Raw genomic sequence first — 25,887 nt, 5'->3', positions numbered from 1 at the left:
AGGTAGGCAGACAGAGCCAGTGGGCCCATGCAGCAGATGGGAAAACTGAGGTCCAGACAGAGAATGAGCCACTTCTCCAAGGGAACCAGCCCAGATGCCAGATGAATCCTCTCCCCTCCGGGTTCTACCATCTGGCTCACCTGGCTGCAGTTTGCTGGCTTGAGGGAAGGTTTTGCCCTAACCTTGTCTTCATCCACCCTCCCTCTTGTGCAGGTGAGCTGGCAGGCCTGAGGCAGCAGATGATAACTGCAGAAGAGAAAGCAGCTCTGGACAAGGAGCTAATGGCCCAGAAGCTGGTGCAGGCGGAGCGGGAGGCCCAGGCCTCTTTGCGGGAGGAACGGGCAGCCCACGAGGAGGACTTGCAGCGACTCCAGCGTGAGAAGGTATGAGCACCTTGTAGGGGCGGTTAGGGCTCTGAGCCATTGTCTCCTCTGTACCCACAGAGTCCTCTTTCTTGCTCTGCCTCCATGTCCACATCTGAGGAACAGGACTTCATTTCTACTGTGGAAGCCCTAGGGGCAGCTAGTTGGGAAGATCCATGGGGGTAGGGGTGTCCTTATCAAATATGCAGATTCCCAGACCCCAGATTTAGTTACCACCCTGGTGATTCTGATGCACGGGGTCCATGATCACATTGAAGAAAGGCCAACATTGCGGGGCGTGTAATCCCAGCAGTTCAGGAGGCTGAGGCAGGAGGATCTCGTATTCAAAGCCAGTGTTGGCACCTTAAGGAGGCCCTAAGCAACGCAGCAAGATCCTGTTTCTAAATAAAATCAAAAAAAGGGTTGGGGATGTGGCTAGTGGTTAAGTACCCCTGGGTTCAATCTCCAGTGTCCCAAAAGGCCAACATGATATATATAGCAGAAAAGTACTTTTCATTTGCATATGAAGGATCACTGGCACCTGAACATATAAGAAAGGGAAGGGGGCAGAATGAGGAGTTCCTGAGTTTGAATCTGATCGTGGTCACACACTGGTGATGCTAAGGTCTCTGTGGAAATGGAGATAGAAGTATGAGGTACTAGGAGGAGGAGGTGAGGTGATCCATATAGAGGGATTAGGATAGTGACTGGCACTTAATCAATGCTTTACAAATTATTATTACTGATATTGGGATACTCTTCAGAGCAGCTCTCAAGACAGATGCCCTGAGCCACCCAGCCTGGATGTCTGATTCTGACAGTGTCAGGCTGCTGCTGTGAGGGTCACCCTGGGTCTCAGTGGATTTGGGTGGATATCAGCACCCTCCCAGCGGGTAGCAGCATAACACTTGAAGAAGGCCCCTGTCCTGCTTCTCTGAGCATCCAGGGGCCAGTGCTGGGGCCAGGCACCTGCCCTCGGCACCCTGAAATGGGCTGTCCTTCACCTATGAGCTCTTCCTGGGCCCCCACCCCTTCCCTGGGGGCCAGACTCCTACGATCCCCTTATGCCCCACCCCTTGCTTTGCCCCCACTGTCCTCAAATTCCCTGCAACCCCCCTGGCCTGGCCCAGCCTGGCTGCTGGGTGGGAAGCATGGCTCTGGCCCCCTTGCCCACCGGGGCCCCTTGGTTCCCAGCACGTCCTGCTTGCTCTGTCCCGGGCCTTGGTGGCTGTGTTCCTGGGCTTGCTCTTTTCTCTTTGCCTGGCTGGCTGCTCTTCCGCCCTCCTCCGGAGAATGTTCTCTGACACATCTGGGGCCGCTCCTGCTCCCTGAGGCTCTCACAGCCCTGGCCTGTGCCTTCATTTCTCTTATTGCCTGTCTTGGTGAAGAGGCCACCTGCCCTGTCCCAGCTTTGGGAACAGATGGCCTTTTTTGCCTTGATGTGAATGAGGGGCTGCTTGGGCCCCTTCGGTGGGTCTCATGTGCCGGCCCGGCTCCCCAGGAGGCCGCATGGCGCGAGCTGCAGGCGGAGCGGGCCCAGCTGCAGGGCCAGCTGCAGCGGGAGCGGGAGGAGCTGCTGGCCCGGCTGGAGGCCGAGAAGGAGGAGCTGGGCGAGGAGATAGCTACCCTGCAGCAGGAGCGCGACGAGGGCTTGCTCCTGGCCGAGAGCGAGAAGCAGCAGGTGCGTGCGTTCTGGTGTGGCCTGGGCGGCTCCCCGGGCCCAGTTCCACAGCTGGTCCCACGTGGCCACCTCGCAGTCAGGAGGCCGGGGCAGGCTGCTTCCCTCTCTGGGCCTCAGTTTCTTCACCTGCAGGTTGGGGAGGTGAGGGGTGTGTGTGAAGCATCGCTGAACCCCATGCCTGGGAGCAGGTCATGACCCCTGGAAAGCTGTTCCTCATTCTCCCATCCGTCCCCCTACCCAGGCTGGGCGGGTGTCTTCATGACTGCCTTCTGGTCAGTCCCCACAATGCCCATGGCAGCAGCTGACCCTCTCCCAAAGAACGAATTCCTGACTTTCCCATAATGTAAGACACAGGGCAGACTGTACCCATCTCTCCTCTTTGCCGGGGTCAGTCTCTTTACCTCTTTGAGCCTCAGTTTGCTCACCTGTAAAAATGGGAACAATGAAAGACTTTGCCTCGGAGCGGTGGGTGAGTGAGGTCCGTGGATCAGGTTCATGTCCAGGGTTCTGCTGATGTTGAGCCCTGTTGCAGGGCTGCAGAGGGGTGAACAAGCACACAGGACTTAGGCCACTGAGCCCCAGTGGGCACATCACCCAGGCAGAGTGGGGGAAGGTCCCCAGATGCCCCGAGGACCAGCCAGTCCCCCAACTCTGTGTTCCTTGCCTCTGCCCAGGCCTTGTCTCTGAAGGAGTCCGAGAAGACAGCACTGTCAGAGAAGCTGATGGGCACCCAGCACAGCCTGGCCGCCGTCTCCCTGGAGATGGAGCGGCAGAAGCGAGATGCGCGGAGCCGGCAGGAGCAGGACCGGGTAGGGCGGTCGAGCAGTGGCACCTTCTGAATAGGGAGGCACAGCTCCGCCGGAGGAGGCCCTCTAGAGGGGAGGCTTGGCCTCCTTGTGGAGCTTCCAGGCTGTGGAGGTTCAGCCCTTCCTTTGGGAATCCTTGTGTGAGGGATGGACACACAGCTCTGCCCTGCTGAGTCCCCTTGTTCAGGGGAGAGACCGGCTGTGCCAACAGCACTTAATAGGTAGTGGTGGGGTGAGCAGGGGTCTGGAAGGCCAGCAGGAGGGGCTGTTGGGAGCTGAAAGTGGACAGTTCAGCCAGTAGACTGGGCGTCGCACGGGGCAGGATGAGGGGACACTGCGGGACCAAGCCCTTCCGTCCTAGAGCACCATGAATGCCCTGACGTCTGAACTGAGGGACCTCCGGGCCCAGCTTGATGAGGCCACTGCTGCTCACGCCCAGGAGGTGAAGAGGCTGCAGGAGCAAGCCCATGACCTGGGCAGGCAGCGGGAGTCCTGCCAGCGGGAGGTGGGTCTCCTGCCCCCTAAATGCCACCATGTGCCTGCTGGGTGCCTGGTCCTGCAGGGCCAAAAGGCATTAGATGCTTGCCTGCATTTGAAGACAGATGGACAGCAAGCATCTGTTAAGCCCCTGTTTTGTGCTGGTGCAGCTTGGGGACTGAGAGAGATGAGTGGGGTCCCTGTCCTTTGGTCTCATCCACAGGATGGTCCTGACTAGTGATTATTTCAGCCCCAAACACCGCTGACTACAGCATGCCTGGCCCTAAATCATAACGCACAGCCTGAGGACTGGGCAGGTGCCCCTGGCTAAGGACATGGGTGTGGGCCAGCTCGAGGGGCCCTGACCCTTGCCCTGGGCTCACAGGCAGAGGAGCTTCGGACTCAGCTGCGGCTGCTGGAGGATGCCCGCGATGGGCTGCGGCGGGAGGTGTTGGAGGCGCAGCGCAGGGTGCGGGATGCCCAGGAGGGCCGCGAGGCCCAGCGCCAGGAGGCCGGGGAGCTGCGGCGCAGCCTGAGTGAGGGTGCCAAGGAGCGCGAGGCCCTGCGGCGCTCCAACGAGGAGCTGCGGGCTGCAGTGAAGAAGGCTGAGAGCGAGCGCATCAGGTGGGTGTCGGGGGGGGACCAGCTCTGAGTCCTTCCAAGCCCTGTCCTCTCACTGAATCTTGTCCTTGGAACCTAACTTCACCCATGGCCACGCACAGGTGGGGGTTCTTTGGCCCTAACCACAGACTGGCACGAGTCATTTTTGGTGGCTTTTCTATGTCAGATGAGGGACAGGTGGAGACGGCAGGCAGGGTTGGGTCCAGACCCCACCTGCTGTCATCAAGGAGTTGCTGATGTACTTCTAGCCGAGGGCCTGGCCCAGCCCTGGAGGCTCAGGAGGGGCCACATGGGCAGGCAGCGCTTGGGACGCTCTGCACCAGGGTCAGCCAGATCCACCCCAGGAATTATGGGGAGGGTGTTTGCGTAGAGCTGCAGAATGCACCCCTCCCAGCACCCAGGCAGCTCTGCCCTCTGCCTTCTCTAGCCTGAAGCTTGCCAGCGATGACAAGGAGCAGAAGCTGGCACTCCTGGAGGAGGCTCGGGCAGCAGTGGCCAAGGAGGCCGGGGAGCTTCGTTCCGGGCTGCAGGAGGTGGAGCGTTCCCGGCTGGAGGCGCGGAGGGAGCTGCAGGAGCTCCGGCGGCAGGTACCCCACCGCTCCCTGTCTCTTGCCGTGTGGCAGCACCCCTTTCTTCTCTGGATGGATGTTAAAGCGGAGGCTTGAACTACAAGGCTTTTACCTGACCTTGGTATTAATGGACAAGCTTTGAGGACTCCTCACCCTGCGCACGGGCACGTGCTTGTGCTTGCAACCCCAGCAACTCCGAAGGCTGGAGGACGGCAAGTTCACAGCCGGCCTGGGCACCTTAGTGAGGCTGTGACTCAAAACAAAAAAAAAAAGTGCTGGAGATGGGGCTCAGTGGGGGCACCCCTGGGTTCCATCCCGTCCCCCGTACAGGGGCGGGGGAATATGCATTTATTTATTCCTACATTCCCCACTTACCTGGCCACACGGGCTCTGTCAGCATGCTTAACGCCCTCTGCTGAGGTGAGTGCAGCTCAGAAACGAGCCCCTTGGGTTCCATTCCCAGTTCCAAGGACAAGAGGAGAGAGAAGTGGCCCTGGAGAGAGTGTGGACAGGTTGGCATGCGTGTCAGTCGAACTTTGTGAATGGACACTGAAATTTCATGTAATTTTCATGTGTTAAGAGCTGTTTTTCTTTTGACTTTTACTGACCAACGAACCTTTTTTAGCTATTTAAAAACTTAGCATCGGTCCTTGCTCACACCTGTGCAGAACAGGAGGCATCTGATTTTGACCTGTGGAGCTTGCTAACCCTAAATTGACGATCTCCCTACTCATCAGCAGCGGCAAGCACTGCACAGGCACCTACTGTGTACTAGGCGCTGCCTTTGCACTGTAGCTTCAAGGGCTCAGACTCTTTTGCTCTAGGAGCCTGAAAAAGCCTCATTCGGCTCCTAAGCACCCCTCCAGAGAGAGCCCACAGTCCCCAAATACATGCAGAATCCAGAGGTGGGAACCATGCTGAGAGTCTCGTCCTCTCTGCCCAGTGCAGCCCTCCGCCTCGGCCCCTCCTGAGTAGCCACAGGAGCCCCTGAAGGGAGCTGGCATTTGCACGCCAGGCTCATGCTGGGTGTTTGCGGGCTACAGCACCCTGTTACCCTCCTGGTGGCACTGTGGGGTGGGCAGGCATCGCCCCCACCTGCCCCATGGGGAAGCAGGCTTAGAACACACTTACACACTCTGCTTGTCTGAGTGGAGCCCGGGTCTGCTGCCTGCGGGCTGTGTGACCTTGGGCAAGTCTCTTCAGCCTGCCTAAGCGCTCTCGCCCATTGAGAGGGATACTTTGGCACCCGCCCCGCAGGGCAGTGTAAGGAGTAGATGAAGCAGTTAGGGTGAAGTGCTTGGAACAGGGCTGGACGTGCAAGCCCTCCAAAGGAGCTGCTCATTGTGACTGAGAGGACTGTGACCAGGGGAGCTGTGGGCCCTGCCCTCTGGCACTCCTGGTTTGATGGGGGCTCAACCTTCCCTCCCCTCTGGTACCCAAGAGAGGTAGTTGGGAGGCCAGGGACTACATGGTGAGCTGGCCGTGAGTGCCCTGTCTGATGTGGCGGAGCACAGTGAGGCTGTCCAGGGCAGGGGCTTGTGCTCCGTATGTGTCCGTAGGCCAGTGTGCCTGGCCAGGACCAGGCAGGGCACGGGACAGTCCCAGCTGAGCCTCCTGCGGCTCTTCTCTCTCATAGATGAAGGTGCTGGACAGTGAGAACACCAGGCTGGCCCGGGAGCTGGCCGAGCTGCAGGGCCGCCTGGCCCTGGGTGAGCGAGCAGAGAAGGAGAGCCGGAGGGAGACCCTGGGCCTGCGACAGAGAATGCTAAAGGGCGAGGCCAGCCTAGAGGCCATGCGGCAGGAGGTGAGTAGGCAGATCCCCGGGCTGCCTTGGTGGGGACGGTTTGGGAGGTAGGGGGCCTGCCCTGTGCCACTCCAGTGGGAAACAGGTGGGCACTCCAATGCCGGAGTCCCAGGTGACCACTCCCCAGGGCTCGTCCCTGATTCTAGTTTTTGAGTTATAATAACAACAACCAAAATAGCTGTGGGCCGAACATATGCGGGCACTGAAAGGTACTCTGGGCAGGGACTCTGGATATATAACCTTGATTCTCCCACAGCCGCGTCGGGTAGGGACTGCTAGCGCCATTTCACAGAGACATTAAGGCTCAGACAGGTCAGGGGATCCACCCAAGATCACACAGCCACCTAGGCCTGACTCTGAAGCCAGCGCTCTTCCCACTCTGCCTTTCCTGGTTGTATCCACTGCCAGTCTCCTGCCCTGGGTCTACTGTGTGATCTTGACTGAATCATCTGATCTCTCTGTGCTAGAGGATGCTAGAGGGGCTCTACCACAGGCTCTGGCATCCAAGTAGCACTCGGTAGGGGGGTTTCCAGTGAAAGTGACAACTATAAGAGGGGAGGCCTTAGGACATCCCTCAGGCTGACTCAGTCTCTAAACCAGAGGGTGGCTTGTGCCTCTGTGATCGTGCACCATCAGTAACTAAATTTTCTAGGACATTCCCTGCCATGGTGTGCAGATTTATTGATAAATTGTGTGCACGGAGACACAGTGTAGTCTAGTGACTAAGAGAACAGTCTTTGGTAGACTGGGTGGATCATGCCTTGTAATCCCATTTACTTGGGAGGCTGAGGCAGGAGGATCCCAAGTTTGAGGCCAACCTAAGCAACTTAGAGCTTATCTCAAAATAAAAAATAAAAAGGGCTGGGGGTGGGGCTCTGCAGCTGGAGGGCCTAGCTTTGAATCCCAGCCTGCAGAACACTGGCTGTGCGGCCTGGGACAAGTAATTAGCTTCTTTGTGCTTCAATTTCATTCTCTATTAAATGAGGATTACTAATAAACAATAAACTTTTTTTTTTTAATTTATTTTATTTTTGGTTTTGGGGAAAGCACTTCATGCTTAGCACTGGTGAATCCTACCTGTATGTTAGTCCTTCCTACTAATATGTTAGTCCTTCCTACTAATGAGCCGTGAACACCACGGGGCCTATACCCAGAAGGAAGAGAGAAAAAATCCATTTCGTCCTACACCCATGGATGCCCCTGCACTAGCCTGCTTGGGTCGGAAATACTAAAGGGAGAGTGTGGTCGCTTGGGGTCCTGGGCACCGGGCTGGGGGAGGCCTTGCGACATCCCCCTCACTCCCTGGCCATCCCAGCTCCAGGGATCCCAGCGGAGGCTGCGGGAGCAGGAGGGCGAGTTCCGAGCCCGCGAGCGCGGCCTGCAGGGCTTCCTGGAGGAGGCGCGCAGCGCAGAGAAGAAGCAGCAGGACCTCGCCCGAGGCCTGGAGATGAAGCTGGAGGCGGCGCGGGCTGAGGCCGCAGAGCTGGGGCTGCGTCTGAGTGCGGCCGAGGGCCGGGCGCAAGGCCTGGAGGCCGAGCTGTCCCGTGTGGAGGCGCAGCGGCGCGCTGCAGAGGCCCAGCTAGGGGGTCTGCGCTCCGCCCTGCGCCGGGGCCTGGGCCTCGGCCGCGGCCGCACCCCGAGCCCCAGCCCGAGCCCCGGCCAGCGGCCAGCTGCAGACTCCCCGGCCCGCGATGCGCCACCACCGGGAGGTGAGTGCCCAGCCTTTGGGGACTAGGCTCCTCCCCGTTGCCCCACCCACGTGTGCAGTCCTAAGAGCCCGCCCTCCACCGGCCACGCCCCTCTCCAGGAGGAAAAGGTTCTGAATGCCCCAACTCCTTTTCCGGTCTTTGAGCGCCATCCTCTTAACGGTCTGTGCCCCTTCTCCATCTCCAGCCTCGCATCTCAGCTCCACACTCCACAGGAGCCTGTGACTCCGAAATCAGGTTGGCACAGCCAGACCTGACCCCCTTCCAGGATCTCTTTCATTCTTTTAGTCACTCCACTTAAGCACCTAGTATGTGACTTAAGCACCTAGTATGTGCCAAATACATTATAAGCACTAGGGATTCTGCAGGAAGCAAAACCCACCGGCGTGTCTGCCCTTAGGGAGCTTGTAGTCTAGGCAGGGACAGCAGCAGTAAGCATGATAGACGAAATGTAGAATGTATTCCTGGTGGTCAGGGCTGGAAATAGGCAAAAATGGAACAGGAGACATTGCCGATTGGAGCAGACACTGGAAAATAGCTCTGCAGATCCTCAGAAAGCTGAAATTAGAATTACCATAAGACTCAATACTTTGAGGACTCCTAGGTGTGCACCCAAAAGAATTGAAAACAGGGACCTGAACAGTTACTTGGACACTGAACTTCATTACGGCGTTGTCCCCAGAAGGTGGGGATATTCCAATTGTTCATCAACAGACAAATACTTTTAAAAAATGTGGTATATTCATCCAACAGAATACTGTTCTGCCTTAAGGAGTGACATTCTGATATGTGGCACCACACAGATACACCTCAACAATGTTACACTAATTAAAATAAGTTAGTCACAAAGGAACAAATAAAAAGGATCCTGGGGCATGGTGGTGCACACCTGTAATCCCAGCAACTTGGGAGGCTGAGGCTGGAAGACGGCAAGTTCAAAGCCAGCCCCAGCAACTTAGTGAGACCTTATCTCAAAGTAAATAAAGAGGGAGGCCTGGGGATACAGCTCAGCGGGTAGAGTGCTCGCCTCTCATGCACAAGGCCCTGGGTTCAGTCCCCAGCACCGCTAAAAATAAATAAATAAATAGGATTGGGGATGTGGCTTAGTGGTTAAGTGCCCTTGGGTTCAATTCCCAGTACCAAATTAAATAAATAATAAAAAGGATCTGGAGTGTAGTTCAGTGGTAGAGCGTTTGTCTATCATGTGCCAGACCCTCGGTTAAATTACTAGCACTGCAAAAAAAAAAATCATAAATAAAAGGACAGATAAAGAGTCTACTTACGGGAAACGTCGAGAACAAATTCATAGAATCCGAAAGCAGATGAGATTGTGGGGGCGGGAGGAAGGTTCTGGGAGTCCTTGTTAGAAACTGTAGGGTTTCTGTTTGGGATTGTCTCAGATGCCAAGGCTGATGTAGCAATGTAATGTCAGTCCCAGTGTCCATGAAGGATTCGTCCCAGCCTCTTCCCCATTGTGGGTGCCGAAATCTGAGGATGTGCTTGTAATCCCAGTGGCTCGGGAGGCTAAAGCAGGAGGATCGAAAATTTGAGGCCAGTCTGGGCATCTTAACAAGACCCTGTCTGAAAATAATAAAACGGGCTGGTGATGCAGCTCAATGGTGAAACGCTCCTGGGTTCTACCCCCAGCACCCGTCCCCACGTGATCACGTATAAAATAGCATGGTATTTATATATAACCTGCACACACCTTCTGCATACTTTAAATCCTCTCTAGATTACTTATAACACTAAATGTGATGTAAATGAAAATCACGTAGGATTAGGGCCACCCCATTCCTGTACGACCTCATCTTAACCGTAATGATCCTCTTCCCAAATTGGGTCGCATTCTGAGGTTGTGGGCTTAGAACTGCAACATAGGCAGCTTGGGCAGCTGCTGTTCATCACCGTGGTGATGGAAAGATTTGGGAGCAGGTGGCAGTGATGGTGGCACAGTGTGAGTACAGTCCATACCACTGGGCCACACCCTAAGAATGGTCAAAATGGCACATTTCAAGTTACATATATTTTGTCACACACAAAAAGAAAAAGGCAGGGGAGGGGTAGCCTGATGTGGGAGATGGCACCTTGCTCAGGAGGCGATGGGGAAGGGAAGGATGGGGGTGTTGAGGGCACCCCTGGGGAAGAGATGTGTAGAAGGTCCTGTGTGGAAGTCCCCAAGGTGACCAGTGGGGCTGCAGAGAGCAACGCGGCTAGCAAGGAGGTGAGGGTGTAGGGACAAGGCCTGCCCCATAGTCCTTGCAGGCCACCAGAGGGTACTGGTCTTTACCCTGTGAGTGGGATCTTCCAGTGGTGGAGGCCCCTGGGGACAGGCACTGCCCTCCTGTGGGAACCTTTGGATGGTGATGTGTCTGCTGGGCGGTTTAGGTGTTGCTTGGCCTAGGCAGGGGGTGCTAAAGGCCGGTCCTCGCATCCTGCAGTTCCGACATTGACCTTCAGCACTGTCCTCCCTTTGCCCTGCTCCTTGCCCCCTCCCTGTGGCCCGATCTTCCAAGCTGAGTTCAGGCTTTCCGTGGGCACCAGCTGATTAGGTTGAAATCTGGCTCTGGAATTTCTCAGCTTTGAGATTGAGCAATGGCTTCCCTGTTCTGAGCCCCACTTGCCAGCAACAGGGGTGAGCTGGTCCTTGCCTGTCGGGGTTTTTATGGGGAAGGAGAGTACGACACAGGGAAGGCACTGGTCAGTGCCAGGCATACAGCAAGTGCTCAGCCCAGGGAGATGTTGAGGTGAAGAAGAATCCCCTGTGACCGGGACACTGGGGACACAGGCCTCATGGTATGCAAGGTCTAGGTGGGGAGGGGGTACCAGGATCCTGAGGGTGGGTCAACTCAGGGAGCCTCTGAAGAAGCACCATAAAGAATGGGCCGGGCATAGGGAAGCCCTGAGAAGGGACAGCGTGTGCCAAGGCCCCAGGACTGGAGTGGAGAATGTTCCGGAACATAGAAGTGAGGGTGATGCAGAGTGGCCAGCCTGTATGGGGGGGAGGATAACCCTGGGTAGGCGCAGTTTCTAAGCCATGAGAAAGAAATTGGGCTAGAATCTGAGGGCCGGGGGGTCTGGTAAAGGACCTTGAGCAAGAGGGTAGGTGACCCAGGCGTGCTTTGTGGGCAACAGGGAAGGGATGGGTGTGAACCGTGCGGTGGCTGCTGCGGACCTGAGCGTGTCTTCTCTTCTAGGAAGCGGGGAGGCGCTTAATAGCCCCAGCCCCTTGGAACGCAGCCCAGGGTCCCAGCCCCCTTCCCCAGGACCTGCCACCTCCCCAGTCCCTCCAGACCTTGACCCAGAGGCAGTGCGGGGGGCCCTCCGGGACTTCCTGCAGGAGCTACGGAGCTCTCAGAAGGAGCGGGTGAGGCTGGCTAGGAGCGGCTGGGCTGGGAAGCCAGGGCCCCCGATGGGCCGCCGGTTGTAGAGCAGGAGTCTCCCCTTTGTCCCTCATCGGGGCTGTAGGATGAACTTCGGGCCCAGACGAGTACCCTGAGTCGACAGCTGGCTGAGACGGAGGCTGAGAGAGACAGTGCGGCCTCCCGGGCCAGGCAGCTGCAGAAGGTGATGGCCGAGAGAGAAGAGGGTGAGCTTGACCCTCGGGGTCCCACTTTGTTCTGTTGTGCTCGGAGCAGAGAGGTGGGAGGCTGGGGATTCACCGGAGTGGAGTGGCTCTTGAGCCCTGCCCCCGCCCTATAACCTGGTGCAGGCTGTCTCCTCCAGGTTGCCCTCCCTGCTCAGCCCACCTGTGTCCAGACCCGCAGACCCTCTGGGGTGCAGACAGGCGGACCTGTGGTGGGTGAGGTGAGGGCCGCTGTCCGGTGGCCCGGTCAGGCCTCGGGGCGTGCCTCCATGCTAATGGGCTGGGTGGTGACCACAGCTCGGCGCACCGTGGATGGGCAGCTGAGCAGGGTCCAGGCTGAGCTGGCACTGCAGGAGGAGACTGTGCGGCGCAGTGAGCGGGAGCGCAGAGCCACGCTGGACCAGGTGGCTGCCCTGGAGAGGAGCCTGCAGGCCGCGGAGAGTGAGCTCCGGGCAAGCCAGGTGGGCAGGCCCTGGGTCCAGCAGGAGGGGTCCTGTGCGCCTGGGTGGGTAATCGAGTGCTGCCAAACTGCACCTGGCCATCCTGAATCTGTGCAGCCCCGGGCAGTGCCAATCTTTGCCTCTTTCTACAAGGGCTCAAGTTCAGCCACTGCTAGTCAGCTCTGACCCTCAGTCTCCTCATGAGTAGGAAGGGAGAGTGGGAATCGTCTCGCAGGGATGATGCACATAGCCCCTGACCCACCGATGGTGCCCAGGGACCTCGTGTGTCTGTGAAGAGTCACCTTAGTCATGTTCCGGGGGTTGCATGTGTCTGGGACATGTGTACCCCTGGGCATGTGTGTGTCTGGTGCTGGGGCAAGACGAGCAGGCCCTGGGGTACTAATCCAGGCTGCTGAAGCCTTGAGTCTCTTGCAGCCAAAGCTCCCCTGTCCCCTGCCCTCTCCCAGCCCTTCATTGAGGCCCTGCAGCCCACTCGCTGCCTCTGGCTGGGGGCCAAGGTGGAGCTGGATTGTTGTGTCTGCGGCTTCGGCTCTGGCCTGGGGCCCACAGCCACAGGGGCCCGGGAGGAGGCCAGGAACAAAGCTGGTCGGGAGCCAGAGTGGGGCCTTGGGCCAGGCAGGGCAGGATTGGGGCTCTGAGCAGGCAGGAGAGGGGCCAGGCATAGGGCAGAGTGTGGGGAGGCTGTAGTAGCACCCCTGAGACCCCCTGGCTCCAGGGTGGTTATGTGGACTAAAGACCTCTGGTCTGTCTTCCAGTGCTACCCCCAGTCCCCGAGCCCTCTTTACTACCTGGGCCCCAAGCAGGGGAGGGTAGAGGGTCAGCCTGCGACCCAAACGGTGGGTTCACACGGCACGGCCCTGCACACGCAGCTCAGAGCCCACCTCTGAGAGGCGTCCATGAGCAGAAGGCCTCGAGTCTGCATTTGTAGGCCCACCCCAGGGCTTCTTGGGGCACCCAGTTTTACCCTGGACCAGTTTAGTCCCTTCCCTACACACGTGTGAAGCGGGGCCAGAGAGTGGGGGAGCCCCAGGTCCCAGCACCTGCTGGACTGAGCCCAAGCTGAAGGTGCTCCGGAGTCCTCACGTCCGCTCGTCCTGTGAGCGCGCGGGGAGACTGAGGCCCCCAGGGGGCCACGGGGTGCGAGGGGTGTGGGGCGGGGTGGGGGTGACGCACCCGGCCTGAGCCTGCGCACCTGCAGGAGAAGATCAGCAAGCTGAGGGGCGACGGCGCAAAGCTGGAGAGTGACAAGCGGCGCCTGAAGGAGGTGCTGGACGCCTCCGAGAGCCGCGCCATCAAGCTCGAGCTGCAGCGGCGCGCCCTCGAGGGGGAACTGCAGCGCAGCCGCCTGGGCCTGAGCGACCGCGAGGCTCAGGCCCAGGTCCTCCAGGATCGAGTGGACTCCCTGCAGAGACAGGTGTGTCCCTCTCCTCCAGACCATCTGCACGCCCTGTGCCAAGCAGGTCGATTCTCCGGCAGTGCTGTGGGGCAAGTGTTATTAGCACCCCCACTTCACAGATGGACAAATGGAGGTCAGAAAGGGGATGTCCTTGTCCATCACAGCTAATGAAAGAGCCAGTGTTAGAATTCAGGACTGATGACGGAATGTGTACCCAGGAAACATGGGACAAGTCAGAAATGTGGATTTCTTTCTTTTCCCTTTTTGTCTTGGCTGCTAGGGAGCTCACTCTAACTGGAATGTTCAGTTACTCAACATTTCTACATGGACATCCACCAAAGTCAAAACCAGAAAACTTTAGGTTTATGGTTAATTCTTTTCTCCCATAGTAGGGGAGGAGAAGGGATTGAGGACAGGGAGGAGATGATGGACTCTCAACACTGGTAGTTCCCCAGCGGTGGGGTGGGGCCCAGGTTGCAGTGGACAGGGCCAACAGGATTGCATGGGAACAGTGGGTGTCAGTGAGGAGTGGTGCCCAGGGGCCTCGTGTGTCTGTGAAGAGCCACCTTAGTCATATTCGGGGGGTTGCATGTGTCTGGGACATGTGTACCCCTGGGAGGTGGGAGAACTGGGGTGGGGCAGGCCTGATGGAGGTCAGAGTGGGAGCCGAGCCCCTGAACCAACCCATGTGTCCTGCCAGGTGGCAGACAGCGAGGTGAAGGCGGGGACCTTGCAGCTGACGGTGGACCGGCTGAATGGGGCCCTGGCCAAGGTGGAGGAGAGTGAGGGTGTCCTGAGAGAGAAGGTGCAGTGCCTGACAGAAGCCCTGTCCCAGAGCAGCGCCAGCCTCAGCAGCACCCAGGACAAGAATCTGCAGCTGCAGAAAGCCCTGACTGCCTGTGAGCATGACCGCCTGGTGCTCCAGGTACGCCGGGGTCTGCGGGGGAGGCTGGCGGGAGCCGGGTGTGATAGAAGAGCACCAGGCCTGGGAGAGGGCCAGCCAGTGGAGCTGTCAGCAGGGAGTGCTCAGGAGCCAGGCCATGAGAGAGAGCTCTGAGGGGGGTCGGGGTCAATGGAACACAGCCATTCAGAGTAGGCTGTGGGTGCATGCCTGCTACTGTAGGCTTGGGGGAACCCAGGTGCCACATTCATGGAGGGAATTGGGATGTGATGGCTGCACTCTGTACAGGTCAGTGGACAGGCTCATCCTCCAGGCAAATGACTACCTGTTGCTGGACACATGGCTCATGCCTATAATCCCAGTGCCTCAGGAGGCTGAGGCAGGAGGATTGTAGGTTCAAGGCCAGCCTCCACAACTTAGCAAGATCCTAAGCAACCTAGTGAGAAATGGTAAATAAAAAGGGCTGGGATGTAGCTCAGTGGTAGAGTGCCCTGGGTTCGATCCCCAGGATTCACACACAAAGACTGTTGTATGGGCTGTGAACCTTCCCAGAGGTACAGAGCAGAGGGGAGCCCTTTGCCCTAGGGCTCTTTGGCTGGCCTGGCACCATCAGTCCCTGTCCCCCAGGAACGACTGGACGCTGCCCGGCAGGCGTTGTCTGAAGCACGCAAGCAGAGCAGCAGCCTGGGCGAGCAGGTGCAGACCATGCGGGGTGAGCTGGCAGACCTGGAGCTGCAGCGGGCGGAGGCCGAGGGCCAGCGGCAGCAGCTGCAGGAGGTGAGGGCCGGCTGGGCCGCCTCTGTCCCCAGGACTGTGAGGCCCTTGGGATGGCATAGGGACCTTCCAGTCAGCTCAGCCTCATCCCCAACCCGGCCAGCCTCCTCTGAGGAAGCTTGGTTCATAAGGGACGTCTCCGTCTGCACTCAGTGACAGTCTCCCAGATGGGCCCCACAGTGGCTGCCACCTGAGTGGGCATGGTGGACCAGCATTGCTATCTGCAAGCTTCAGGTGGCTGCACAGGCCCGAGGTTGAGGGTCCTGCCTGGCGTGTGCTGCAGGTGCTGCGGCAGCGGCAGGAGAGCGAGGCCGCGGCTCTGCATGCGGCCCAGAAGCTGCAGGAGGAGCGGCGGCGGCTGCAGGAGCGCCTGGGCAGCCTGCAGCAAGCCCTGGCCCAGCTGGAAGTGGAGAAGCGGGAGGTGGAGCGCTCAGCCCTGCGGCTGGAGAAGGACCGTGTGGCCCTCAGGAGGACACTGGACAAGGTGGGCTGCTCCAGGGCCTCCCCTCACTGCCCATGGCGTCTGGCCGTGGTGGTCTTGGCTTTACGTCCCATAGTCTGCGGCCTTGTGGCTAGGCTATCCCGCCGAGGTCTGGGACCTGGGGGCCCCCTGAGCCCTCTCCCTGTGCTGGCCCCCCAGGTGGAGCGGGAGAAGCTTCGCAGTCACGAGGACACAGTGCGGCTGAGTGCGGAGAAGGGCCGCTTGGACCGCACACTCTCTGGGGCTGAGCTGGAGCTGGCGGAGGCCCAGAGGCAGATCCAGCAGCTGGAGGTCTGGCCCTGCCCACCCAGCACAACCTTCTCCCCTCCAGCCCCTCCCCCGCCCGAGGTAGCTCCTGTCCCAGGTGGAGCTGATGGTCACCCAGCCCAGGGCTCTCAGTCCCTAGGCTCAGGGAGGTGCCCCAGCCGTCCTGGAGGGAAGTCTGCCCCCAGGAGGAAGGAAATGACACTGAAGGCCTGTTAGCACGGGAGCCTGTGCGTTCAGGTGTGCTGTGGACAGGTTGGGAGATGTGAGTGTCCGTAGAGGTTTTCTTGTGCGTGTAACATGAATCTCATGTACGGATGTAGTGCGTGGCCTACATGTGTTTGTGTGATGTTTTCACGTATGTCGCTGTGTGTAAGAATTTGGAGTTTTTGCTTATACACCTGCATCTGTGTGGATAGGTATTTACGTGCTTGCTTTTGTTGCTGTGCACACGGGCCTGCCTCCATGTTTGACTGTCTGTATGTGCCTGAGTGGGGCCACTGGGTCCTGACCCAGGATTTGCAGGCTGCGGGCCATTGAGGTGGGGGCAAGCCAGGATTTCCCTGTGTCTCCCACCTGCACGGGCTGTGCCTCAGGGCGGAGCTGGACACCTGACAGCACACAGGCTGGGCTAGAACCCTGAGTCGTGGTTCCTCCCCACAGGCCCAGGTGGTGGCCCTGGAGCAGAACCAGGGCCAGGCTCAGCCAGAGGCAGATGGACAGCAACGGCTGGAGCTGCAGCAGGAGCTGGAGCGCCTGCGCAGTGCCCGGGTGCAGACTGAGCGCACGCTGGAGGCCCGGGAGCGGGCCCATCGCCAGCAGGTGCGAGGGCTGGAGGAGCAGGTACACAGGCCTCCCCGGGAAGATGGGCCGGGAGGGACGTACATGGCTCGGGGAGAGGGCTGGTCACAACCTGGCAGTCACCACTGATGCCTTCTGGAACCTGAAAAGAGCTGGGGTGGGTCAGTGCTGGCATGGGCCATGGTTGGCCAGGGGCCAGTGAAGCCACTGGGACTCAGTTCCTCCCTGCCAGGAGCGCTCTAGCTCAGGCCCAGGCAGGTCCCCTCCCTGGGTGGCACAGGTGGCCTTAGCAGCTCCAGCCTCAATTTCCCCTCAACAACTTGGGATCCCAGGAGAAAGGAGGCTTCTTGCTGCGAGCACCAGCAGAAGTCCTGGGCTGGTCCTCACTGGTCAGCTTAGACCACATGGCCCTTGCTGACCATGTCTGATGCAGTGGTGTCTGTAGGCCCAGCTGCTCCGATAGGTCCAGTCTGGTTACGTGTCCAACCTCAAGTCTGAGCTAAAACCAGGCCCACCCAAATGACAATGGGGATAAGGATGGAGCCCCTAAAGATGGCAGAGAGTTAGACACCTGACTCTGCTGCAAGGGACAGAATGCGAGGAAGCACATGTCTGGCTCTGAGGACAGCAGGCAGGCCTCTCCTGCAGCACGCCGCATTGGGGCCCAGTGTGCCTGAGAGCCCCTCTGCCCGTTTTCTCCCTTCCTCTGAAACCAGGCTGGGCCAGGGGCTGCCCTGACCTTCCTGTTCCTCCCCAGGTGTCTACACTGAAGGGGCAGCTGCAGCAGGAGCTGTGGAGGGGCCCAGCATGCTTCTCCCCACCCTGCGGCCCTCCAGAGAAGTGAGCCTTCCCCAAGAGCGGCCTGGGCCAGGAGAGGGGCCTCTGCAGCACAACCCACCCAGGGCCTGGGCGAGGGTGGGGTGGGGTGGGGTGGAGGCAGGTGGCAGTGCTGAGGGCAGGGTGCCCACTCTAGGCCACACGTAGCAGTGGCTTCACCCCAGCCCCCTTCTTAGGGACAGCCACTCTAGATCACAGCATCCTCGGGAGAGCGGCCGAGCCAAAGCCAGGGGTCAGGGAAAGCCCTGGTCTCTGGAGCAGGGGTTCGTAGGGAGGAGGCAGGGTCAGAGCCCCAGCCCTGACTGGCTTCCCAGGGTCTCAGCCTTAGTTCCGAGAGTGTCAGGAATTCCTCAGAGAGCGCAGAGTCCTTGTATTTTTGTACCTTTTTATATAATGTTACTATTGAGAACTATTGTGTTGTTTTGTGACAAGACTCCATTTTCTACGACGGTTTATATAGAAGTGCCCTTTTTCTTTTTTTGTGTATCAGGGATTGAACCCAGGAGCACTCAACCACTGAGCCACATCCCCAACCTATTTCATTTTTTTTAAATTTATTTTTTAGTTGTAGTTGGACACAACACCTTTATTTCACTTGTTTATTTTTATGTGGTGCTGAGGATCGAACCCAGGGTCTCGCACATGCGAGGTGAGCGCTCTACTGCTGAGCCACAGCCCAGCCCCCTATTTCATTTTTATTTTGAGGCAGGGTCTCCCTGAGTTGTTTAGGCCCTCGATAAATTGCTGAGGCTGGCTTTGAACTGGTGATCCTCCTGCCTCAGCCTCCCCAGCCGCTGGGGTAAAGGGATTTGCCTCCAACCCCAGCTGAGGTACCCCTTTTCAGTACTATCCCTGTGTGCCTCCAGTGCCTGGGGGGGCCCTGGGCAGGAGGGATGGGGCACTCTGGGGAGAGCTGGGAGGCACAGGCCTGTGGGGGTAAGGAATCGAGCAGATGAGGAGACTAACCCAGCCCACTTCACAGATGAGGCTGTGGGGGCTCGGGGCCGGCCGGGTCTCTCCAGCCCAACCTCTCTTGTGCCTTTCTGCAGCCCTCCTTGGGACAGGGCCGACTGCTGGACAGTGGCAGGCCTCCTGGGTGGCGTGATGAGCAAGGGCGGACTTGGGAGTGAATGCAGGGTCTCGCCCTGGGGGTGACGCTGGGCAAAGCTCCTTCGTGCCTCAGCCTCAGTGTGTTCGTGTGTCAGACGGGAGCCCGCTGGAGGAGCCTGAGGGGTGCAGCGCTGCTGCTGGGGTGTCTCAAGGACACACTCCCCTCCCCCTCCCCCTCCCCCTCCTCCAGAGCCCAGTAGCCAGATCCTGCTCTGCCTCTGCCTCAGAGCGCTGGGCGGCCACTCAGTGCCTGTGGGCAGTTACCTCTGCAGCTTAGGCTAGTGACTGCGCCTGGCACAGAGGGCTGTTGGGAGGGCTCAGGAGCAGCCTTGGGGCCGAGGTGGGGGATCCGCCGTGCTCGCCCATTTCTGTCCTCGCAATGTCACCGGCCTCCCCTGGGTCTCAGGTCTACCTACCTTGACCTGAAGCTGGTGGGCAAGGAGGCAGGGCTGGGACTGGAAGCAAGGCTACCTGTCACCCAAACGTCCCCTTCTCTCCAGGGGCTAGGAGGCTTCTCTGTGGGGACAGGTGGCGCTGGAGGCAACAGGCTCTCCCCTCTTGCCTGGACTGAAAAAGCAACTCTGGAACTTTTGTAAAAACTTGTTTTAATTTTGTATAAAACGAAGGTGGTCCACGCCTGGGGGCTGCAGGAAATCCAAGCAGACCGCTAGGGCGAGGGGCACAGCCTACCTCTGGGGACTGTCAAGGGGGGACTGTCCTCAGAGGGACTGACAAGGCACATCAGGACCCAGGGCCCACTTAGAGGCCTGGATGCCCCACCCAGGGGGTGGAGGCTGGGCAGCAGGGGCCCCCACTGTGCCCTGGGAGTGGCCACAGGCTGGGGGCAGGGCCTGAGGCAGCACAGCTCGGGATCCCCAGGGCTGCAGCCCTCTAACTTGACAGAATAAAAGGGGAGTTGGGACGGGAAGAAGAGCACCAGGTCAGGCAGGGCCCGAGGCTCCAAGAGCTGAGCAGGGTTCAGGGCTCTGGGCACCAGCTCTACCCTAGCAGCCCCCGCAGCTCCTGGCACACGAGGCTGCCACAGACTGGCACAGGCCACTGCTGGCCATCACACCACATTTGGAGAACTTGTCCCGACATAGGTCAGCTGTTGGGGGGACAGGAAGGAAGTGGGTGAGGGTGGGGGGTGTGATGGGAACTGCTGTCCCCCAGGTCTCTTGGGGGTTCTGAGGATGAAGTGGCAGGGAGGGGCGCTCCTGGTGCCCTTCAAGCGAGCCCAGCACGTGGCCTCCTGAATGGACCCACTGGGGCCAGCAGCTGCTGGAAAATGAAGGGGGTGCAGGGAGGGGAGATGGGCTCTTACCTCGGAGGAGCTCCTCATGGGCACACACTGTGCGGACACAGATCTCCTTGTTGACCACGTACACACGGCGGAGGCTGAGGGGACAGGTCGGGAGAGGTGTCAGCCCCACTTTTACCTGTCCCCACTGGGCCCAGGCCCACCCTCAGAGTTGAGCTCCTTTTTAGGATTCATGGTCCCCAAACTCCCACCTTGGCTACCCAGAGCCATTCCCTGCCCCTGCTGCTGCCTCCACGTGCCCTCCTCACTGTCCCGGGGTGTGCCCACCGGTGCCCACCTGTAAAAGCAGACCTCGTTGAGACACTGTTTGCAGGGCTTATGGATGGAGTAGAGGCGGGTGCACGGGTACTGTTCCTCACGGCAGTCTGGGGGACAGACGGGACCACGCTTGAGGCTCAGCTGGAGGGTAGCCCCAACCTTGCCTACCTGACAAGACAAGCGCTCTCAAGTCTCTAGGTGCCCCACGCCCCCAGGCCCAGCCAGATACCCACGCATGCCCAGTGCTCATGGCTTTGCTGGACCTTCCGGGCTGCTCGATTTCATGTAACATCCTAATAATTTCAGAAGCTCATACTCCAACACAAGTTCAAACACATCTTCACACCCACCCTGTGGCCTCACAAGTCCACACCCACTCAAAAGCAGACACGCAAGTGCTCGGAGGAACCTGCACTCAGCAACTCAAATGAGGCTACCGAGTCTCATGCCAACTCTCAGGCTCTTGGCTGGACACTGCTCAGCCAGCCTGGGACCTTCTCTGCCTGGCCACAGGCACACCCGGTCTCTCTTCTGGCAGGAAGCCCCCTCCTGCACACCCCCTGCCCCTCCCAGTGTCTGAGGAGAGGGCCTCTGGCCAGGCCCATGGCAGGTGGTGGGAGTCTCCCAGAGCTGGGGGTGGGCACTGGAGATAGACTGGAGAGTGGGGGGCTGCCGGCTTGCCCCACCCCCCCACATTAGTACCCGCAGCCCACAGGGCCCCATGCCTCCATTTCTCCAGCTTCTAGAAAGCGCTTACCAAGAGGCCCTGGCTCCGTGGGCTCCGTCTCCACATTTCCAGGTTCTGGTGCAGAAAGAGGCAGGCAGGAGTCACTGGGTGGGGTCTATTCAGAGCAGGGGGTCACCTCTCAGCCCCTCAGCCCGGGGCACAGACCTACTCCCAGGGTTGACAGGGAGCTCAAGTGGGAGGAGCTTGTGGCCTACCTGGGGTGGGGGCTGGGATGACCTCCTGTTGGACTTGCTGCTGGGACTGGAACTGCTCCTCAGGGGACCGAGAACTCACCTCTGCATTGGGATGATCAGGGTGTCTGCTTCCCCTTCCCTTCCTGGGTCCCCAAGGGCTCCCCCACCCCAGCTGCCTGCCCCAGCCCTATACCTTGGTAATCGTAGTAGTCTGGCTGGTCTGAAAGCGAAAAGGAAGGTGCAATTGGTGCAGGTCAGGCTGGTCCCCTGCCCCCAGGAGGTTGCCAAGGAGCCACAAGCCAGACCAAAGGATTCAAGTGGTCCTACCCCACCGACCCCCAGCTGAGCCATGCATTTCTGGGGCTTGGTTTTGACATGGCAGGGCTGGGGGACACCTCGGGGAGGCACAGCCCTTACCGATCTGGTCATTGTAGTGGGCGTACTGGACATGGTCCGGAAATGGGGGCAGAGGGTCCAGGTCATATTGGCCCTGAGCCAGCAGGCCTGCTGAGGAAGCACAGCATATGGGTGCCCGCAAAGGACGACAAGGGGCCCAGGACATTTCTGGGAAGGCAGATGGAGGTCACAGGGCACTCCTGGACTCAAGGCTTCAAACCCCTTCCTCTCCAGCACAGGCCCACAGCTCCTTGGTCACCCCCTGACCTCACCCGGCCCCTCCCCTCACTGCCTCCTGCTGCCTCAGGTCCTTTGCCTCCCTCAGGACTCACCTGAACTGTCAGCTCTGCTGAGAGGCACCCCCGGCCCCCCACCCTCCTGCTTATTCCACCACAGCACTGAACACACCCTGGAGTTCATCCCATCTACGTAGCTACAGCCGGCCTCTCTTCCCTAGCTTAGCAGCCTGATAAGGGCAGGGATCTGTCTGCCAAGTCCATTGCTGTGTCCCCGGGGCCTAACCCAGAGCCTGCACATAGTAAGAAATGAACATGTTTATTGAGTGAATGAATGACTGTTAAGACCTTGCAAGGCCTTTGCAGTCCCCATCTAACCAATAGGTCACCGCTATATAGGGCGGAAGGGCCCCCAAATGCATCTAGAACCCAGGTTTCCGGACCCCCTGCCTCTGCATGCCCCACTCCTGCACACTGGCTCCAATAGTGATAAGAAGACAAGCCTGGATCCTGGGGCCTCGAGTGAGCCCATCCTCCAGAACCCTGCCTGCCTGATGCTGTGGAAGGTTGGGGGACAGAATCCTGGCCTCAAGGCATGACAAACACTCCCTGTGAGCTCCCTTGACAACTCCCACCCCCAGTAAGGATCACCATGTTCAGGGTCAACCTGAGAAACTTAGACTTGGTTGTAAAGTAAAAAATAAAAAGGGCTGGGATGTGAGTCGGTGGTAGAGCACCCCGGGTTGAATCCCCAGTGCCAAAAAACCAAGATCAACAAGAAACCAACCAAACCCCCCACTGCACTCCACCAGGCAGCCACCGCTACTCCAGTGGTCACTCACCAGGCAGGCACAGCAGGAAGAGGTAGGCAGCTCTCATGGCCACGGAGTAAGGAGGTTGGGGTGGTTTCAGAGGACAGCTAGGGGGACAGGAGCAGAAAGCTGCACCCAAGCTTGATAACCCAGGGCCACAGAGCCACCTCCGTCCCAGAATTCAGCCTGGAGAAGGCACTTTAACAGAAGCCAGGCACTGGAGGACAGGGCTGGGGTGGGGCTGCTTTGGAGGAGCCTGTGTGGCAGGGCAGGAGGGGCTTCCGACCTGGCTCCAGGGCTGATCCTGACAAATGAACAGACCCCACCTTGCCCTGTGCACTAAAGGGACATTTCTACAGCCGCCCCCCACCCCCACCCCACACAGCCTGGCTGTTCTCTCCCTGGCTGCACCCCCCCAGGTCCAGCCCAGGCGCATCCAAGGGGCACCAGCCCTGCAGCCAGCCCCACAGCCCCCACTAAGCATTTTGCCAGGTCTGCCACCTGTTCCCAATTAGCCCCTGGGCCCTGCGTATGCTGCTCAGCAGGAAACCACTTGCATGTGGGCCTGAGGGGCCCCAGAGCAGCCAGGGCTGGGCAGGGCTGGGCAGGGCTCCCAGCCCCCAGAACTCTCCTGCCAGGATTCAGGCCCCCCCAGACCTGGCTGTCTTCACCCCAGACTCACGAGACTGAGGTTTATTTGTCTGCAGCAGGAAGCACTTAGGAGGAGCCTGAGGAGGCTCTGTGGGCCCTGGCTTTGTGGCACTAGGGGTGGTGATGTCACCCAGCCCAGGGGTCCTGCATCCCCTGATGAGTATGACAAGTGTGTGATGGGGGGCGGTGGGGGGAGAGCATTGGCCCAGGGCTCTCACTGGGTTCGTGCCATTTAGGAACGCCTGGAGTCCAGCCTCCAGTCTTGGTTACAAAGAGGGCTTGGTGGAGCCTCCAGGTCCCCCTGTCCTGCTCCAGCTCAGTGGAGGGTGACCTCAAGACTGTCAGCCTACTGCAGGGAGATCTGTGAAGACACAGTCTCCTCCATCCAGCAGGGCCCCCTCCCGGCCCAGCACAGGAAGTTCTTCAGACAGCTAACTGGAAACCCAAACTTAGCTGGATATCCCCCCCTCCCCCTGGAAAAGGCAGAGAAGGGGTTAGAAACAGGGTCTCTGGGCCCAATTTCTCCCAAACTGAGGCTTCTCGGACCCCATTCCCATCCCAAGCATTCAATGTGGGGTGGAATGGGGGCCAGAAGCAGGACTCACACATCCCAGTTCTAGAAACCCTTGGCTTCCTCATCGTAGGGGGACCACCATCCCCCACCCATGGTGGTGGCAGCCAGGCCAGCTGGAGCTGTCACGTCTCAGGAGGAGTTCCTGAGTAGGGGGCATGAGGAGGCCTCAAGAGGCTGGGGGAGGCCCCTGCATGGAGTCCAGCACGACGGCGCCAGGCCCAGGCTTATCGAGGGCGAGGGCGGGAAGCCGGCGGGCTAGGGAAGGGCCGTCGAAGGGGAGTAGCGGATCCCTCGCAGGGGACCACGTCTCCAAGCGTCCGGACCATGGTCTTGGGGGCTGGGGGCGCAGAACTGCCCCCCACCGGCTGCCGCCGCCTCCCCCCGCCCGCGCCGTGCAGGCTGCAGGGACCAGCGGCCCCCGGGCTGGCCGCGGCCCAGGGAGGGCCCTGCCAGCTGCGGAGGCCGGGCCGGGCTGGGGTCCCGCGGAAACCGGACGCCGCCGCACAGCTGGGAACAATCAGCCGCGGGCGCCGCGCTCCCCGCTGTCTCTGCTCTTTGTCTCCGCGGCTCTGTCTCGGCCGCTCCCGCGACCCCCGCCCGCCACGTTCGGCCCTCCCGGGAACCAGACCGGGGGTCCCGACGCCCCCACTCCTCCTCCCCCGAGCTCGGGCCCCCGGCCCTCCCCAGGTCGCGTCCTCACCCGCGGCGACCCCAAACTTTCAGGTGCCCCGAGACCCGCCCAGGAGGCCCGGGGCTCAAGGTCCCGGGCGGCCGCCCCCGGCTCGCGGCCCCGCAGCCCGCACCCCGGCCCGCCCGCGCCCGCGCCCGCCGCGGTCCCCGCGCGCCCGCCCGCGCGCGCCTACCTGTCCCGGCCACCGCGCCCGCCGCGCTCCGAGTGCGCCCGCCCGCGCCCCGCGCCCCGCGCCCGCCCCGACGGCCGGCGCCCGCCTCCAGCCCCGGAGCCGCTGGGTCCTAACGCGAGCGGTGCCGCCCGCCGCCACGCAGCGCCCTTGGGGCTCCGGCCCCCTTCTCGGGGAGGCCCCGGGGGCGGAGGCGCCCGTGAGCGGCTCACGTCGGGCCAACGCCGCAAGCCGCGCAGAGCGCCTGTGCCCCGTCGTCACGGCTCCTCGCCGGGCGCTGGGCCCCGCGGGTGTCACCCCATTTCTCAGGAGGAAACCAAGCCTCCGCGAGGAGTGACCGAAGGCCAGGCTGCTGGAGCGCAGCCGGGTTCCCGCTGGCTCCCAGGACGCCCTCGGGCCTGGCATCCCTCCCCGCTCCCTGCTCCCCAGCGGCCGCCCAGTCTCCCTGGCCGCCTCCTGCGCAGCAGCCGGTCTCCAGGCCCCGGGGCAGGCTCTCGTAAGTGGCGTGTCCTCAGCCCTGACCAGGTTCTGGTGAACCACTGGCTATTGGGCCAGGCCCCGGGAATGTCCCCAAAGCACCTCAGATCCAACAAACACCCAAACCTCTCCCAGACATGTCCCTGGAAGGCATTCCTAGTCCCTAGGGGATCCCACCCGTCTTCCCATTAACCAGACTTCTTCCTCTGCCCTCGGCCTGGCTTCCAATCCAGTGCCCAGCCAATTGCCCCTCTTACCTATCCTTGGCAGCCCTGTCCACTGTCTCTCACTGGCACCTCTTGCCTGGATAGCCAATCTCATCTGTGTCTTCCTCCCACCTTGGCCGCGGCCCCCTTGTACTTTCTCCAGCTTCCCATGGTACCCAAGATGGAGGCTAAACTCCCCTGGGGCCTCCCAGGACTCTGCCCTTCATTATGGTCTGGCTTTGCCTCCTGTGGCTAGCCCCTCCCGCTCCTGCCCCTGGGCCTTTGCTCAGGCTGTTTGTTCCCCACTGCTTCTCCACCAGGTCCAGCCTCTCCCCTCCCCCAGAGGAGCCTCCCCTTTCTCCTCAGGACAGGCTCTCCAACTTCACTGCTGTGCTGCTTACCCATGTCTGGTTGCCCTGTGCCTGGTCCCATGGAGGCACAGATGAGCTCTGTCCCTGCTCGTCTTCAGGCTTTGCTCACCAGGCACAGGGCCAGGCTGGGAGCAGCAGGTCAGTTCCCACTGAAGAGTGAGCCTGTA

At 60.0% G+C, this 25,887-nt stretch overlaps 2 protein-coding genes across 18 annotated transcripts in view; one reads left to right on the top strand and one right to left on the bottom strand.

Annotated features, from left to right (window-relative positions):
• The window catches only part of Crocc (ciliary rootlet coiled-coil, rootletin), a 46,462-nt gene extending 28,526 nt beyond the window's left edge, over nt 1-17,936 (top strand). For 15 of the 16 annotated variants that reach the window (XM_046468472.2, XM_046468473.2, XM_046468474.2 and 12 more), the window contains 18 exons: nt 214-383; nt 1,864-2,043; nt 2,718-2,852; nt 3,211-3,354; nt 3,712-3,950; nt 4,375-4,534; nt 6,153-6,320; nt 7,636-8,029; nt 11,224-11,393; nt 11,495-11,615; nt 11,910-12,073; nt 13,272-13,487; nt 14,170-14,394; nt 14,998-15,147; nt 15,428-15,628; nt 15,785-15,916; nt 16,553-16,732; nt 17,448-17,936. In XM_046468472.2, the coding sequence (XP_046324428.1) occupies nt 214-383; nt 1,864-2,043; nt 2,718-2,852; nt 3,211-3,354; nt 3,712-3,950; nt 4,375-4,534; nt 6,153-6,320; nt 7,636-8,029; nt 11,224-11,393; nt 11,495-11,615; nt 11,910-12,073; nt 13,272-13,487; nt 14,170-14,394; nt 14,998-15,147; nt 15,428-15,628; nt 15,785-15,916; nt 16,553-16,732; nt 17,448-17,534 (3,236 nt within the window). In that variant the 3' untranslated portion in view covers nt 17,535-17,936. The remainder of the gene's footprint in view (nt 1-213; nt 384-1,863; nt 2,044-2,717; nt 2,853-3,210; nt 3,355-3,711; nt 3,951-4,374; nt 4,535-6,152; nt 6,321-7,635; nt 8,030-11,223; nt 11,394-11,494; nt 11,616-11,909; nt 12,074-13,271; nt 13,488-14,169; nt 14,395-14,997; nt 15,148-15,427; nt 15,629-15,784; nt 15,917-16,552; nt 16,733-17,447) is intronic. The other variant, XM_046468467.2, reaches the window with a different exon arrangement.
• A 1,289-nt stretch (nt 17,937-19,225) lies between these two features.
• Mfap2 (microfibril associated protein 2) lies at nt 19,226-24,720 on the bottom strand. 2 transcript variants are annotated; one of them, XM_046468522.2, is made up of 9 exons: nt 24,670-24,720; nt 22,612-22,688; nt 21,555-21,644; nt 21,331-21,357; nt 21,159-21,239; nt 20,974-21,018; nt 20,236-20,323; nt 19,962-20,035; nt 19,226-19,745 (listed from the first exon to the last, which is right to left on the bottom strand). In XM_046468522.2, the coding sequence occupies exons 2-9, from the start codon at nt 22,646-22,648 to the stop codon at nt 19,642-19,644; spliced, it is 546 nt and encodes a 181-aa protein (XP_046324478.1). In that variant the 5' UTR covers nt 22,649-22,688; nt 24,670-24,720; the 3' UTR covers nt 19,226-19,641. The 2 variants fall into 2 exon arrangements, with proteins under 2 accessions (XP_046324478.1, XP_046324479.1); XM_046468523.2 differs by having other exon boundaries at nt 21,555-21,641.
• Nucleotides 24,721-25,887: the final 1,167 nt, after the last annotated feature.

This window comes from Marmota monax, unplaced genomic scaffold, assembly GCF_021218885.2.
Source record: "Marmota monax isolate L192 unplaced genomic scaffold, Marmota_monax_Labrador192_F-V1.1 WCK01_AAM20220418_F8-fsc00008, whole genome shotgun sequence".
Taxonomy (NCBI): domain Eukaryota; kingdom Metazoa; phylum Chordata; class Mammalia; order Rodentia; family Sciuridae; genus Marmota; species Marmota monax.
The sequence above is the reverse complement of the archived record's forward strand: the minus strand, read 5'-3'. Positions and strand labels throughout refer to the sequence as shown.

Excerpts from the sequence above, each read along its gene's own strand:
- Mfap2 (XM_046468522.2), bottom strand. The coding sequence starts at position 22,648 with ATGAGAGCTGCCTACCTCTTCCTGCTGTGCCTGCCTG. Across the intron at positions 21,645-22,611 it reads CTTCCTGCTGTGCCTGCCTG|CAGGCCTGCTGGCTCAGGGC; the intron begins GTGAGTGACCAC and ends GTGCTTCCTCAG. Across the intron at positions 21,358-21,554 it reads CCACTACAATGACCAGATCG|ACCAGCCAGACTACTACGAT; the intron begins GTAAGGGCTGTG and ends TTTCGCTTTCAG.